This window comes from Tetrahymena thermophila, assembly GCF_000189635.1.
Source record: "Tetrahymena thermophila SB210 genomic scaffold scf_8254368, whole genome shotgun sequence".
Taxonomy (NCBI): Eukaryota; Ciliophora; class Oligohymenophorea; order Hymenostomatida; family Tetrahymenidae; genus Tetrahymena; species Tetrahymena thermophila.
The window spans coordinates 39,659-56,078 of NW_002476152.1; the positions used below are offsets into that span (position 1 = coordinate 39,659).

At 17.9% G+C, this 16,420-nt stretch overlaps 2 protein-coding genes across 2 annotated transcripts; both read right to left on the reverse strand. All coding sequences in view use genetic code 6, as the record gives it.

Annotated features, from left to right (window-relative positions):
* Positions 1-2,102: 2,102 nt before the first annotated feature.
* Positions 2,103-8,431, reverse strand: TTHERM_001259661 (kinase domain protein, putative; the record flags this gene model as incomplete). Its single annotated transcript, XM_012800290.1, has 28 exons — positions 2,103-2,190; positions 2,898-2,987; positions 3,108-3,197; positions 3,315-3,404; positions 3,648-3,755; positions 3,884-3,970; positions 4,245-4,337; positions 4,443-4,532; positions 4,597-4,656; positions 4,724-4,894; positions 4,992-5,081; positions 5,197-5,286; positions 5,413-5,502; positions 5,573-5,662; positions 5,759-5,848; positions 5,985-6,074; positions 6,239-6,328; positions 6,422-6,511; positions 6,615-6,704; positions 6,797-6,889; positions 6,945-7,028; positions 7,139-7,228; positions 7,328-7,375; positions 7,442-7,534; positions 7,703-7,789; positions 7,903-7,950; positions 8,128-8,217; positions 8,349-8,431. The coding sequence occupies 28 exons, from the start codon at positions 8,429-8,431 to the stop codon at positions 2,103-2,105; spliced, it is 2,493 nt and encodes an 830-aa protein (XP_012655744.1).
* A 1,022-nt stretch (positions 8,432-9,453) lies between these two features.
* On the reverse strand, positions 9,454-15,702 carry TTHERM_001259662 (kinase domain protein; the record flags this gene model as incomplete). The annotated part of the gene is made up of 4 exons (XM_012800291.1): positions 9,454-13,705; positions 14,233-14,426; positions 14,589-14,644; positions 15,378-15,702. The coding sequence occupies 4 exons, from the start codon at positions 15,700-15,702 to the stop codon at positions 9,454-9,456; spliced, it is 4,827 nt and encodes a 1,608-aa protein (XP_012655745.1).
* Between the last annotated feature and the right edge of the window lie 718 nt (positions 15,703-16,420).

Genomic DNA, 16,420 nt, shown 5'->3' on the forward strand with positions numbered 1-16,420 from the left:
TTTTAAGAATGTTATTTAGTAATGATCTTTTTTCTTTTAATATGGTGAGAAATAACAGTTTTAACAAGGAAGAGATAACTTTAATTATACTGTTGTTGCTTTATTATTTAGCTAATTATTAATTTTAATATAATTTAATAAAGAATTATTGCTTTGCAAAATATTTAAAATATTTTATGTTTGAAAACCTAAATAATCTTTTTACAAGTAGTTCGTAAATCTTTTCAGAAGATTATTTGCTTAAAATATATTTAAACTATAAAAATATTACATTCTTAGCTTAAACGGTATTTATTCTGTTATGAAGAAAGGGTAAGCCTAAATCAAATTTTATTAAAAATGAAAATATTTAATACATAAAAAGCCTATTTTTTAATATTTAATGAATTTTGCTCTTTAAAATACAATTGATTAGCAAGCATCTTTTTGATGATTTTTGTTTAAAAAGATATATTTGATGATTAAATTAATAATTTTAAGAATATTAACTTTATTGAATTAAGTAATTGGTAAAAGTCAATTTTTATTAAATATGATAAAATCAAATTAAGCAACAAAATACGTAGAAATTTTACTTTTATAAAGCTAAATTTCAGTAAAATGAGTAATTCCTTCTGCCAATTTGTTAAGAAATACTTTTAATTTAGACATTTACAGCTTAAATTGCAATATTAGTCTTAGATTGTTTAACATCCCTAATGATTAGATTATCTTGAAAAATTAATCCTTATTGTTGCAAGATTAAAAATGGAGTGAGCTCTTTTAATCTGAGTGAGCTTAAGTAAAGAGTAGTTTATAAATAAATTCATATTTTATTGATTATCTATCTAATTTAGAAGTTTTCTCAACTAAAATTTTGAGAACATTGAAAATTTAATTTTGAATATTCTCTAGAATCATTTTTTTCTTCAATGATCTTATTTCTGCTTGCAAAATACTTGATCTACTTTCAGAATTTCTTTTAAGCTTATATTATTTTAATTATTCTATATCTAAATAAAGTTTTCTGTTATTTTTTATGCAATTCAACTAAATAAGAAATTTTTGGTTTACAATTTATTTACTTTTCTACTAAAACAATTTGTAAAATGAAGAAAAATTAATATGCAAACTTCTTTTTTAGTATGATATTACAAAGAGTTTTCTTTAATTAAAATATATGTAAGTAATCATATAAATTTCTTATTTTATTTAGATTTTTTTCTTCTGATAACTCAATACAAAAAAAGTAGAAGCAATATTCTTTTTTTACAACATTTATATATTAATTATATTGAATTTAAAAGATATCTAATCAAAATCTTAATGAAAATAAATAAAAAAATAAAAATTTTCTAATTTTCTATATTAAAAATAAATTTCAACAATATGCTAAATTACTTTTAAGTTATTGGCTTTTTAAAACAAAAACAAATATGAAATTAAAAAAGCAAAAAAATAAAATAGTAAATGTTTTTGTAAATTAATCACTTTTGAATGCTAAATACAGCTAAATTATTTGAATAATTAAAAATTATCTATTATTAGCTTATTAATATATTTATCTTTTTGTTTTTTTCAAATATTAAACGATTTCATAACTAATCAATTGGTTTTGACAACTTCCATTTTCATTTAAAATTTTAATTCTTCATTAATTTAATTTCTTCTATTTTAATTATTAAAATTTAATGATATTTTTATTGATGGCAAGTATAAATTTTTTTTTCATAACATTAGCACATAACATATAAAACTTATTATTTTTTGTTTTTAATTGCTTTTGGATGGGGGTTTAATATTTTGCTAGTTACTGTATTTTTACTAGAATTTATTTTATCTAATTTTTAAGATTAGACTAGCTTTTTTAATTAATTTACTCACTCAAAAAAAATATAAGTTATAAATAAGCAGGAGTAAAATTCAACAAAACATAAAAAATATTTTTTGTATCATTTTTAAAATATTTGTCTATTATAATATTTCATATAAATTAAGATATATTTTTTCTATTTTAGAATAGTTTCACCATTCAAAGGATACTCAGGAGTAATCATCGTCTATTTAAAAAATTATTAAATACAATTTCAAAAAGATGAAAATTTAAGAATTTTACTCAAAAATCATATTTTAATTTTATAATGTGTTGACTTCTTTCTAAAGCGATTTTTAGATTATTCTTTCCTTCCTTCCTTACTTATTTTTTTTTCACTAAATATTAAATAAATAAAAATTTAATAAATTATTTAAAGAACTTAAAAATATTGAAATATAGATATGAATTATATCTTTTATTTAATAAAAATACCTTAAATTAAGATTTAATTTTGTAATATTTTGGCATTTTTCCAGAGTATTTGAAATGCTTTGAGCTCCTTCTTCTTATATTTTATTATGGCTAAATAAAAGATATATTTAATTTCATAGCAGCAAATGTAGAAGTGAAATTTTAAATTAAGTTTACAATATAATATTTTGTTTTTTAATTATTTTCTCTATTAAATTTCAAAAAATTTATCACCAATAAAGAGTTAAAAATTTAATAAATTATCTTTTATTTTTATTTAATAAAATAAAATTAATAAAAAATACCTTAAATTAAGATTTAATTTTGTAATATTTTGGCATTTTTCCAGAGTATTTGAAATGCTTTGAGCTCCTTCGTCTTATATTTTATTATAGCTAAATAAAAGATATTTTTAATTTCATAGCAGTAAATGTGTAATTGAAATTTTAAATTAAGTTTACAAAATAACATTTTATTTTTTAATTATTTTCTCTAATAAATTTCAAAAAATTTACCACAAATAAAGAATTAAAAATTTAATAAATTATTGAAAGAACTTAAAAATATTGAAATATAGATATGAATAAAATCTTTTATATTTATTTAATAAAATAAAATTAATAAAAAATACCTTAAATTAAGACTTAATTTTGTAATATTTTGGCATTTTTCCAGAGTATTTGAAATGCTTTGAGCTCCTTCGTCTTATATTTAATTCCGCCTAAATAAAAGATATATTTAATTTCATAGCAGTAAATGTGTAAGTGAAATTTTAAATTAAGTTTGCAAAATAATATTTTGTTTTTTAATTATTTTCTCTAGTAAATTTTTAAAAATTTACCCCAAATTAAGATTTAAATTAGTTATATTTTAACATTTTTCAATAGCACTTGCGATTTTTTAAGCTCCTTTATCTTTGATTGAATTATCACTATATAATTATTTTTAATTTATATAAATATTAATAAAATCAAATAAAGGAGCAAATATATTTTAAATATTAAAAACTAAATAATTAATTAAATATAATGATTCTTTATTTATTTACCAAAAATTAAGTTTTAGTTAAGTAATTTTTTAACATTTCACAAAAGCTCTTGAGATATAATAAGCTCCTTCTTCATCAATTTAATGACCTCTAAAAAATAATATTTAAATTACTTTTAAATTAAAATGGTAAATCTATAAAAAAAAGTAACAGAAAAACTTCTTTTTTCTAAATTAATGCTGAAGTTAAGGTTAAAAATTGTAAAAAAAATTATTAGTATTTTTTCTTTTATCCTCCTTAATTTAGAAAATTGATTTGATCATTAAGTTATTTGGTATGATTTTTTATGTATCTAATAAATCAAAACTTTAAATTAAATAAAAAAAGAAATACTTAAAGCTAAGTTTTAGTCTACTAAGATTTTATAATATTTCTATTTAACCAGAGAGATTCTAAAAATTTTAATGAAAATGTATGATATCTTATTCCTTATTCCAAACCCTTTAAAAAAATATATATAAAAATAAAAGTAGAATTAACATCTTTAGCAGCAATTTAAAATATTAAATAACAAAATATTTTTCTTATTTAAAAAAAAATTTATCAAAAAGGCTTGAGTATAAAATTACAAGAATTTAAGAGATAGTTGAGTAAGATTTTAACATTGTTTCAACACGTTGCAAATATTTTTAGCGAGAATATTGAAATGTGTATAACTATTTATAAGATAATTAAACTTTTAATAATAAAAATTACTTTTCAAAAGAGTTGGTAGAAAATTTCGATATCAATAAAATGAATGAAAATTAAACAGCGAATATCAAATATCAATTAGTTTCTATTTTTCTATTCATTTTTTTAATATCGAAGCTTTCGATTCCAAACACTGCTTTTCAATCATAAGTAATAAATCAATCAATCAATCAAGTAATTAATTAATTTATTTATTTTATTAATTTAAAAAATAAAAATGAAAACTATGAAAGTTACCCATCAAATTAAATTCTTAATTCACTAATATTTTCACTATTCCACAAATAACCTGAAAAAATTTTAGAAATATCACTCTCTTATTCAAGTTTACTACTCAATTTTTTTTTTAAAGTAATAAAAAATAAAATAAACATACTTGAATAGTTTTTTTTAATTTAAATGCTTAAATCAAATAAAATTGTAGTTTAAAATTACCAAAAATTTAAATTTAATTTTCTAATTCTTTGACACTTTTCCTAAGCATTCGTAATACCTATTATACCTTCAGAGACTATTTAATAATCCCTTTAAAAATATTTTATTTATATTTTAATTTAAAAAAATTAAACAATAAATTCAAAAGTATTACAAAATTTAGTGATTTAAAAGTGCAATACTCTTAGCTTCTTTAGCAGAAATTCTACTTTTCCTAAAAAATAATATTTCAAACTAATTACAAAAACTTTTATAATAAAGAAACTAATTTAAGAAACTACCTTAAATCTATTTATTTAGTGAGACTTTGACAATTTTACAAGAAAATTATTAAAAAAAGCTCATTTTCTAGATTACTATCAAGCAAGCTAAGATTTAGGTTCTATAGATTTTTACATCTTTTTAGACAATGTGTAATATTCTAAGCTTACTCAAGACTGATTGTATTACCACTAAATAAAATTTTATTTAAACTTAGAAGTAGAAAGAAATCAGTTAATTAAAATAAATTAGTTACAAATTATTTTTTATATGATAAATAAATTTTACCTCAAATCAAGACTAAATTAAGTGATATTATGGGATTTTTCATCATTATTTTCAATATTTAAAGATAGATTCTCATTAATTTTATTATGACTAAAAAAATTATTTAAAAAATTTTACTTTTTATAAATTTTTAAAAATAAATTTCTAAAAAAAGATTAAAAAAATTTAATTTATTTTTACTGAAAAAAATTATTAATAAAATTACTTAAAATTAAGACAAGCGAGAGTAATTTTTTAACATTTAAATATAATGTTAATGACACTGTTTAATCCTTTACCATCGATTTAATTATTTCTAAAAATGGAATAAAATTATAAGCAATTATTTAAATTTTGAGATAAAAATTCTTATTAAGTGAAGTTAATTTTATAAAAATATTTTATTTCAAATATATCAAATAAATTTGATTAAATTAATTACTTAAAATCAATATTTAAACTAGTGATTTTATTACATCTTTTCAAAGCATTTGAAATGTTCTTAGCTCCTTCACTTGAAATATCATTTTTCCTAACAAAATTAATTTGGAATTAAAAATAATTCTCATTAAAAAATAAATAAATTTTATAATTAAAACTACGCTAAATCAAGTTTTAAATAAGTCATGTTTTCACATTTTTCCAAACCCCAAGCAATAATACTTGCTCCTTCATCTTTAATATCATTCTCACTATTTAAATTTAAAAAAAGTAAATATGAAAAAATTTGCAAATAAAAATAAGAAATAGCTTTAATGAAAATAAAAATAAATTTGAATGAAAATTACCCTAAATCTATGCTTAGCTAGTTAAGATTATTGCAATAATTCAAAACTCCTGTAATATAACGAGTACCATCTATACCAATTTAATTTTAGCTATTTATTATAAAAATAGTAAATATTTATGATTAAAAAAGTTAATGTTTGAAAAAAGATAGCTTGAAAAAAATATTTATTCATCAAATTATTAGGATTTTTAATTATGAAATAATTCATGTCATAAGAAACTTACTATAAATTAAGATGTAACTAAGAAAGATTTATGAGCTTTTGCAATGAATTAGCAATATGTTTAATGGCCGCTGCATCAATTGAACTATTACTAAAAAAATTAATTAATACAAAATTTTTTACAATAACTATATTTTATTTAAATTTTTAAAATAAAAATATTTTGACTAAAAATAAATATAAAAATAGTAATAAACAATAAAATTATTTTTTTCAGGAATTATGAAAAAATTAAAATTTTAGAAAATAAATAACCTTAAGGAAAGATTAAATGTGGTAATATTTTGGCAATTTAATATAGAATCTGCAAAACATTAAACTACTTCTTCTGTTATATAATTATTACTATTAATTAAATATTTAAATTAATATTTTCTAAATAAAATAAAATAAGAAAAGAGGTTAAAAATAAATTATTTAAGTAAAATGCTAAATTACCTTAAATCAATATCTAATTAAGTAACCTTTCTAAAGTGCTTAATAGTGTTTAAAATATACTTAGCTCCTTAAATACGAATTTTGTTTGAACTATGCAAAAACAATTAATTTAATTTGAATAAATTGATAATAATAAAATAGTTTTATTATTTAAACAGCCAATAATATTTATAAGCTTAAATTAAAAGAATACAATATTTTGAGACTTAATTAAGTTATTTCTTCTAATTTTTCCAAACTATTTGCAATAATTTTAGTTATTTAATGTGTCGTATTGTTACAACTAATTGATTTAATTTTTAAATATTAGTACTTTTAAAACAAAATTTTTAAAAATCTATAAAAAATATATGTAAAAAAGTTAATGATTTCTACTCTAACAAAAGGCTTAAATAACTGGCATTTTAGCATTTTGCTAAAGTATTTGCAATCTCTTAAGCTCCCTCCTTATAAATATATCCGTTAGATCTTATTATTTATTAAAGAAGTTCAAAAAATAAGGGATAAATTTTAAGAAAATTACATTTAGCATATATCGATTTTGAACATGTTTACAGGTTTATCTATAGAACTCATAACAGTTTCAAAATCAAAAATGTTGCATGAACTAAAAGAAAAAACCAAAATTATTAATTTTAATTATTATTTTATTTTTTAAATGAAAAATAAATAAAAAATGAGAAAAAATTGAATATTATTGATAATTATTTATTTTACTTGAAGTTATGCTTTAATTTGATATTACTTTTGAACTTATGCAACATATTTTTAATAACTGTAGCTGCCTCTGAATAGATTATATTGAAACTTTTTTAATATTTTAAATAATTTAAATAAAAAATATACAGAAATTTAATCTCTCAAATTTATTAAAATTTATGAAGAAAGTATTATATAATAAATTACTCTAAATGAAGATCTAATTATTCTATTTCAATACTCTCTTTATTCTAACTAAAAAAATATTGAATAAAAAATATAAATCAAAACATTAATTAATTAACTAATTAATTAATTTACATCAAGCTAAGGCAATTGAAGTAAACATATTTATTGATTTATTTACAATTTTTTAAACATTAATCTTCATTAAATAATTAGCTACCTTGAACACTTATTTTAATTTATATTTATAAAAAATGTAAGGTTAACTAATTAAGGTTTTTCACAAATAATATTTCGAGAATAAAAATATAAGGGAGTACCTTAATATTTGAATTTTTATAGTAAGTAAATAATAATTAATTAATTTAGAAAAAATAATATCTTTATATTTATTACATTAGATTAAGGTTGAATTAACTTTATTATTTTGTTAATAAGTATTGAGCAATGTTTTGAGCTGTAGTAGTAAAAATATTTTGCCAACTATTCATATTTTAAATATATATTTTTGATTATTTATTTAATAGCATATGATAATTAAAATATAAAAAGATCAACAAAATAACTGCGAATTAAGAACTTAAAAATTATATTACTTAATGCTAATTTCTGATATAGTAATCTATTCTAATTGATTTGGACTTCTAAAATCGTATATATTAAAATTTTAGTATAAATAATTTAAAATAAATTTCATTTAAAGAGGAGTAAATTTATTAAAAGTAAAAAAAAATAACAAGCTTATTTTTTTAATTAAAGAAAAATATTGATTCATCTACTGTCTAACTAAAATCAAAGTAAGTAAAAAAATATATTTTTACCTTGAAGTACTATTTAATTAACTAGTATTTTCTCTTTAATCTAGATACTCTTCAGTTATGTCAGATACTTGAATGCATAACTTTGTTTCTCTAAAATATTTTGGTTTTCAAAAGAAAAAAGAAATAAGAATCGTTAAACAAATAAAAGCAATAAATGAGAAAATAAAGAAGCAGTCAATAAAGCTATTATTTTACAAAAATTAGATAAAAGAAATTGTTACATTTTATCGACTTTTTAAGTATGCTAAAGTTACTTTTAAAATAAATATTCTCTCTTTATGTAATCTTGATTGTGCTTAAGCATTAGAATATTTGAAGTGATATCAAAAATTTTAGATTTATGATATTTCAATATTTCAATACCACTATGATTATTAAGGTTTAATTATTAATTTATATCCATAAAAATAAACGAAATAAAATTTAAACTAAATATATTAAAATAATTATATGAAAAAATGAGTCTAATTAATTAATTAGCTAATTTTACTCTAAATAAAGAACTATGTATAAAATATTTTTATTATTTTATAAATCTTTATATTTATAAGAGCTTCTTATTAAGTGATAATGTTTTGATTAATAAATTAAAATTTATATAAAATATTGCTCAAAAACTACTCATTCAAGTAAAATATATAAAAAAGTTCAAAAATAAAATTTTCATTCACTTTAATTAATTTATAATTAGCAAATAGAGCTTGCTTACTCAAAATTTTTATTAATACTAACAAAAGCTCAAAAATTATTTGGTAAAAAAGTTAAATTAATTGAAATCACAGTTTTTTTTTTCTGTATTACATTTTGGTAAATATTAAATTAATTTTACTGAAATAATTATAAGAAAATTACTTTAAATTAAGTCCAATATCAGTTTTTTTCTTGAGGTTAATTTTTATACAATTATCAAACTCTAAAAATTTAATTATTTCTAAAAGAAAATCTTAAATATATTTAGTTATTTCATTATCTTTAAACCTACCATTTTAAATATTTTTTAATTAAAATAAAAGAATTATTTTTGACCTTTTAAAGTAAATAGAAAAAATTAAAATTAAAACTACTTTAACTATAATTTTAATGAAGTAAGTTCTCCAAGTTCATTATCAAAATTAAAAATGCCATAAAAAATATCCTAAAAATTATTCTTTTTCCTATATTTTATAAATAGTATTTCATTGAATTTAAATTTTAAGTAATTATTAAAATCAGATTAAAATTATTTAAATAGTTTATGGCTTAATTTAACAATATCGTGGCTTTTTATTAAAATAGTTTTGATGATAATATAAGTACCATAATCATTAATTTTTTTATCATTTCATTTCAAATAATTTTAATTAGTTAAGTTGTTAATTTAAGAATACTAATATTAATTTATTATTTTGTTTTGAAAAAGTGAAATTTACTTATAACTAATATTTAATTCAGTAATTCTTGGGCACATCTAATTAAAATGATATAAAATTTCCTGTTAATTCTAATCTATTTCTTTTTATAATAAGGCTTGTATTTCACTATTATAATTATGAAAATAAAATAAAGATAATATTTGAAATATTAGTAATAATTTTTTTTCATAAACCTACTGGTTCTTTTTAATGTTTAATAAAAAAAATGCTAAAATAAAAGAAAATGTTTTATTGTTATTTAAAGAAGAAAAATTAAATTCTTAAATGAATTCATTATATTATTTTTAATTTAAACTTTCTTTTAAAAATTTTATGATAAATAAAATAAATTTAAAATGTTGGCAGAGTATTAATTCTAAAATTTTAATGCTAAGATAATAATAATTCTTATAAAATTATTTAAGCATTTTATAAAATAAAAAATTTATATAATTTCATAATAATTTAGACATCTAATATGTACCAAATTTAAAAAATCTATCATATATATTAAATATATAAAAACATATCGATTTTATTTATTTATAAATGAAGAAAAGTAAAAATATAATTTAGAATAAAAAGTAGAGAACTATCTAATTAATAAAACTAATTACCTAAAATCGAGTGTTAAATGAGTGATGTTATTTAGAATTTTAGTTAGCCTAAACCATTCAAAATAAAAATTCAATTTATTTAAGATATCAAGTTAATAATTTTCTCCACGAGACTAAAAATCAAAGAGAAATCTATTATGAATAATAATATTTAAATAATATAAATTAATTTAATCTTTAAACAGAATTGCTTACTTGAATTAGTATTTGAATTTGAGAGCTTGTACTTTTCTCAAATTTTATGTAAGAAAAGTAAAATATGGATTATTTAATAAGCTTTCTTTACTAAACTCACTATTAATATTTTATTTAATAAATATGACTTTGAGCAATTAATAGATAATCAATAATTTATCATGAAATTTATTTAATTTTTAGTAAAATATTTAAAATCTAAAAAATATGAAGAATTTTTAAAAATATGTAATTTATTCAATTTAATGAATTAAATGAACCAAATAATTTTACTTTATTATTAAACTTAAAGATCCTTCCTTCTCAATTTAGTAATATTCACACTCATCTTAATCAAGTATTTCAATATTTAAATTCGTAATTTCTATAAAAATCTTCTCTTTTTCATACAAGCTTTATTTTAATAATAACTAAAATTAAATATTGACAAAAAAAAAATTATTTAAAATAAATAAATTTAAATTTCTTTTTTAGCAAAACGATTTTAATTTAAATAATTACTTTTTTAGATCGTAATATATTATATTATAAAAATTGAGCTAAGAATTAAGTGATTCAAACTCTTCATTGAATTTTTCTAAAGAACCTATATAATTTAGACTTATTTCTTTACTTTCAAAGTATGTTATCAAATTAAGCAAGCTCATTGCTTCTTTTTGATTTTAACATATCTCACTATTTGTTTCATTTTTATTTTATTTGTTATCCATAATAATTGTTTATTAAATAAGACTTATTGATTAAATTATTTGTTTTTCTTTGTATCTAATTTCTTCTTCATTAAAAAACTAATAATTTTTTATATTATTTCTTTTCAGATACTTTTCATAGTAATTAAGTTTGTTGTATAAAACATATTCTTTATATGGCAATTAGTTATTATCTTCTATTTTAACCATTATATTTTTAAATTTTTTTTCTAAATTATTTAAAATATTATTGCGTTCATCAAAGCTATAAATATTTAATTCTTATAGCTTTATAATTATTGAATATAATTACCAAATACTTTTATCAAATTAAATTTATAAATTTGATTTTTTTAGCTTAATGTCATTCAAGCAATTAAAAATAATTAATGGCAAGAGTAAAATTTCTTTTTCATATTTAACTTATAATTTTATGTCTAGCTATTCATTTTAAAAAAGAAATTTGTAAAGGTATAAGCCCATTTCTTTCAGTAATTTTTACTTGTAATAAGAATCCTGATTTGTTTTATCATCTTTAATAAATTAAATTAAATAATAAAGAGATTTTTCATAACAATTTTATTTTCTTAAATACCTAATCAATTTGATAATTATTCTATAAACTATATCAAACTCCTAGTTTTCAACTTATTTTTTTAGAGAATCATAAAAATTTCTAATGATTGGATATATATCATTTGATTTTAGCAATAGAAGCTCTATTATCTTTATTTTTAATTTATCAAATTCTTCACCTATATTAGCTAATTTAATTAATTCAATCAGTTTATTTTAATTTTCTTATGATAATTTTGTCTTATTATTTAGCTTTATTAAGATCTTAGTTACAATTCTAATTGATTTTATTAGGATTTCTGACTCACTATTATCTTCAAAATCTTCTCTAAAAATTTCATTAATTATTTAGAGAGATTATTAATATTGTTTTCTTTTACATAAAATATAACTTTTAGTTATCAGTGCCTTAATTTTAATTGAAGTTAACTGACTCTACTAATTGTTATCTTGACTTTTTAAAATAATGAAAAGAGCTATTTCAGCATATTAATATTATGATTCATACTGAAATACTTTATTTTCTTTTTTGATGACTAAGAATTGTTCTATCTATTTTAAATATTCCTCTAAGAATGCCTTTACTTCATGATTAGTAAATTCCATTAAAATATTTATAAACTTTCTTGGCAACTCAAAGCAATCTACATTAATAGAATTTTCATCATCTTTACAAATTTCTTCATCTTTAAATTTATTTAAAAAATCAGAAATTTCTGATTGATTCTCTGATTACATTAATAACTTTTGGATAGTTTTACCAAAAGAATACATATCATGATAAAAAGGTAAATTCTTATTTTTTTATGGTATAAAACCAGGTGTATACATTTCAAAATCACAAAAAGGGTCAATAAAATCAACTTATTATGAAGCACCAAAATCAGATAATTAGTAATTATTATCATCAAATTTTAAGATATTTCCTGGTTTAATATCTGAATGATAAATATACTTTTATCTAAGTACAATCAATAAATGAAATGCAGTAGAAATAAATTTTAAAGTTTCTCTAAGACTAAAAACTTTTTTTGATAATATTTCATCTTGAAGACTCATTTAACATTTTTACATAGCATAAATGATATATTTAGTATGATTAACTTTATCTTCTATTAGATGAGAACTATTTAAATTTAAAATATTTTATTCTTATAATTCCTAAAATCTTAATAATTCTTTTTCTTATTTCCTTAGATCCTCATCTCCATTTAATTTAATTACTCTATATGCAATATTGTTATCATTTTGATTTGTAAAAATATCTGCCTCCCCTCCACTATTGATATGATCACCAAATTTAAATATTTATCTTAAAAATTGCTCAGAATAATCATCAAGATTTTTTGTTTGTTTAATTGGTTAATTCTTTTTATTTTCTTGATTTTATTATTTGGCATTTAGAATTTCTTTGAGGAATTCACATCTTTGAATGCCTTTTTATCCAAATTAAGAAGAAGTTTTTTAATTAGAAATGTAAATACCTTAGTTTGATAACTGAAAAGCTGTTTAAGATGATTATTAGATAATTTTAGTGCTTTAAGGCTATTCTCCCTTTTATTCAACTAAAATTTTGTATTTTTTCATTTTCAAACTTTAATCGTACTTTTGAATTATTTTTATATACTTGGGCCAATTTAAAAAAAATTATTCTAGTTCCTTATTAAATTCATAATTTTTTCCTTATTGAGTATTAGAATAATTTTGTTCATTTTAAGTTTCATTAAATTCAACTTTAATTTTATTCTCCTCTACATTAGTATTTATTAATGAGCTAATTTTTTTTCTATTTTTCTTAAAGATTGTTTTTTAATAGCTATCAAAATCTTTTTGATTTTTACTTCCTCCAAACAATTATGATTTATTTTTATTAGATATTGCTTTTTCTTTTTACAAAATTTTTATAATTCTTGGTTTTTATCCAATTAAAAGAGCATTTCTTAACTTATTTAGTTTTGGTTAGGATAATTTATTTATGATGTCCTTATTTTGTTGAATGATTAATTTAGTATCATTATCTTTATTAAATGGTTATTATTAATCAACAGAGAATTATAAATTAGTTTTAGAAACTGCCTTACTATTAACTTGTCTTGCTGCTTTAAGAAAACTAATGATTTTAAAAAAATTTTAAAATAAATACAATAAAATATAAATAATATTTATTTTTTATGCTGTATATTAATTATTGGATTTTTATTTAATTATCTCCAATTTATTTATTTAAATTTAAATTGATTTTGATATTTTATTTTTAGTTGAAATTATTAGTTTAAGTTGAGGATTTACTTGAAATCCAAAAATTATGCTATTTAAGTAAATATAAACTTTTCAATTTTAATTAAAATTAAAGTTATATTGATAATTTAATTAATTAATTAAAAATATATTGATTAGTAAAGAATTTACTTATTTTTTTTTTGTGCTTTAAAAATTTGAGGATAATTTAAATATAAAAATAATTTACAATAGTTATTATTTTGAAATGAATTGATAGAGTTATCCATTTTAAGGTAAATATTTTAAATAATTAATTTAAAGTAAAAATATTAAAATATTTAGAAAATAATTTGGTATTTAAAACTTAGAAAAACATTTTTAATTTAATTAATATGTAAGAAGTTTAAAAGAATTTACCAATAACTATTTTAATAGTTTAATTTGATATTCTCTTTTAAAATTACATGTTCTAGATTCAGATTATTTTTCATTTTTAAGAATTTTATTTAGTATTGGTCTTCTTTCTTTTAGTATGGTGAGAAATAATTATTTTAACAAGTAAGAGATACCTATAGTTATGCTGCTGATGCTTTATACTATTTATTATTTAGCTAATTATTAATATAAATATAATTTTAATAAAGAATTATTGCTTTACAAAATATTTTAAATATATTGTGTTTGAAAACCTAAATAATCTTTTAACAACTAGTTAGTAAATCTATTTAGACGATTATTTGTTTAAAATATATTTAAAATAATAAAAGAATTACATGCTTAGCTTAAAAGGCATTTATTCTGCTTTAGAGAAAGGGTAAGCCTAAATCAACTTTTAATAAAAATGAAAATATTAATTACATAAAGAGCCTATTTTTTAATATTTAAAATTTGATATGAATAATAATGTTTGTTGTTTATGCTTTATAATAATAAGTTTAAAAATAAATTATGTAATCAAATATTTATTTTTAAATTATTTAATGATTTATTTATTTATTTTGATATTTATCTTAAAAAGATCAACATTTTCATTTGTTTTTTAATCCTATTTTTGAAGTTTAATGAATTTCACTCTTTAATATATACATATAAAACACCCCCATAAAACTTTAGGGCAAATAAAAGAATATAATCTAAACTAGACCTGATATTTTAAAAATGAAAATATAAAAATTTACATTTTATTTTTAAATTTTGAACTATTAAACCCTCTTAAAATTTAATGACTTATTTAATATTCGATAGAGAATAATTTATATTATATTAATACTGAAAGAATTCTTAAATTTAAAATATATTAATTATACTAAAATTTGATTTAGTTAACTATTGTAAAATGAAATGAATGTTGTTCACATATTATGATATGATTGATATGATTGGCAAATTTTTTTTTTGATTGTTTTTATTTAAAAAGGAATTTTTGATGATTAAATGAATATTAACTATATAACTGAATTAAGTAATTAGCTTTAATAAGTAATAAAAGATATGTGGTAAAAGTGCATTCTTTAAAAATATGATAAAATCAAAATAAGCAATAGAATATGTAGAAATCTTACTCTTGCAAAGCTTAATTTCAGTTAAATGAGTAATTCCTTCTGCTAATTTATTAAGTTAAACTTTTAATCGAGGCATTATCAGCATTAATTGCAATATTATTTTAAGATTGTTTAACATCCCTGATGATTAGATGATCTTGAAAATTTAATCCTTATTGTTGCAAGATTAAAAATGGAGGGAACTCATTTAATCTGAGTGGGCTTAAGTTTATAGCAGTTTATAAATCAATTCATATTTCATTGCTATCTGCTCTGATGTTGTTGTTTTACCAACTAAAATTTTGAGAATATTGAAAAACTAGTTTTGAATATTCTCTAGAATCATTTTTTCTTCAATGATCTTATTTATGTTTACAAACTTTGCTTGATCTACTTTGAGAATTTCTTTAAAGCCTATTTTTTTTTAATTATTCTATGCCTAAATAAACTTTTCTGCTATTTTTTATGCAATTCAACTAAATTAGATGCTTTTGGTTAACTATTTATTTATCTACTATTCTACTAACACAATTTGTTATATAAAGAAAAATTAATATGCAAACTTCTTTTTTAATATAATATTATAGGTAGTTCTTTTAATTAAAATCTATGTAAATAATCATATCAATTTCTGATTTTATTTTGATTTTCTTCTTCTGAAAACTAAACACAAAAAAAATAGATGTAATGCTTTTTATTTACAACATTCATATTAATGATACTAAATTTATATTAGAGTTAATCAAAAAAATAACAAAAGTAGATTAAAAAATATTATATTTCTAGTTTCTAATCTAAAAATAAAATTTAACATATCTCATTATATACTTTTAAAATATTAATTTATTTAGCTTAATTATGTTGGTTTTTTAAAACAAAAAACAAATATGAAATAAGTAAAAAATTAAAAAAATAAATGGTTTTGTAAATTAAACACTTTCGAATGCTAAATACAGCTAAATTATGTGAATAATTAAAAATTAAAGATTATTTATTAGCTTACTAATATATCTATTGATAAGTTTTTTTCAAAAAAAAAGGATTTCTGTAAATAATCTCTTTCT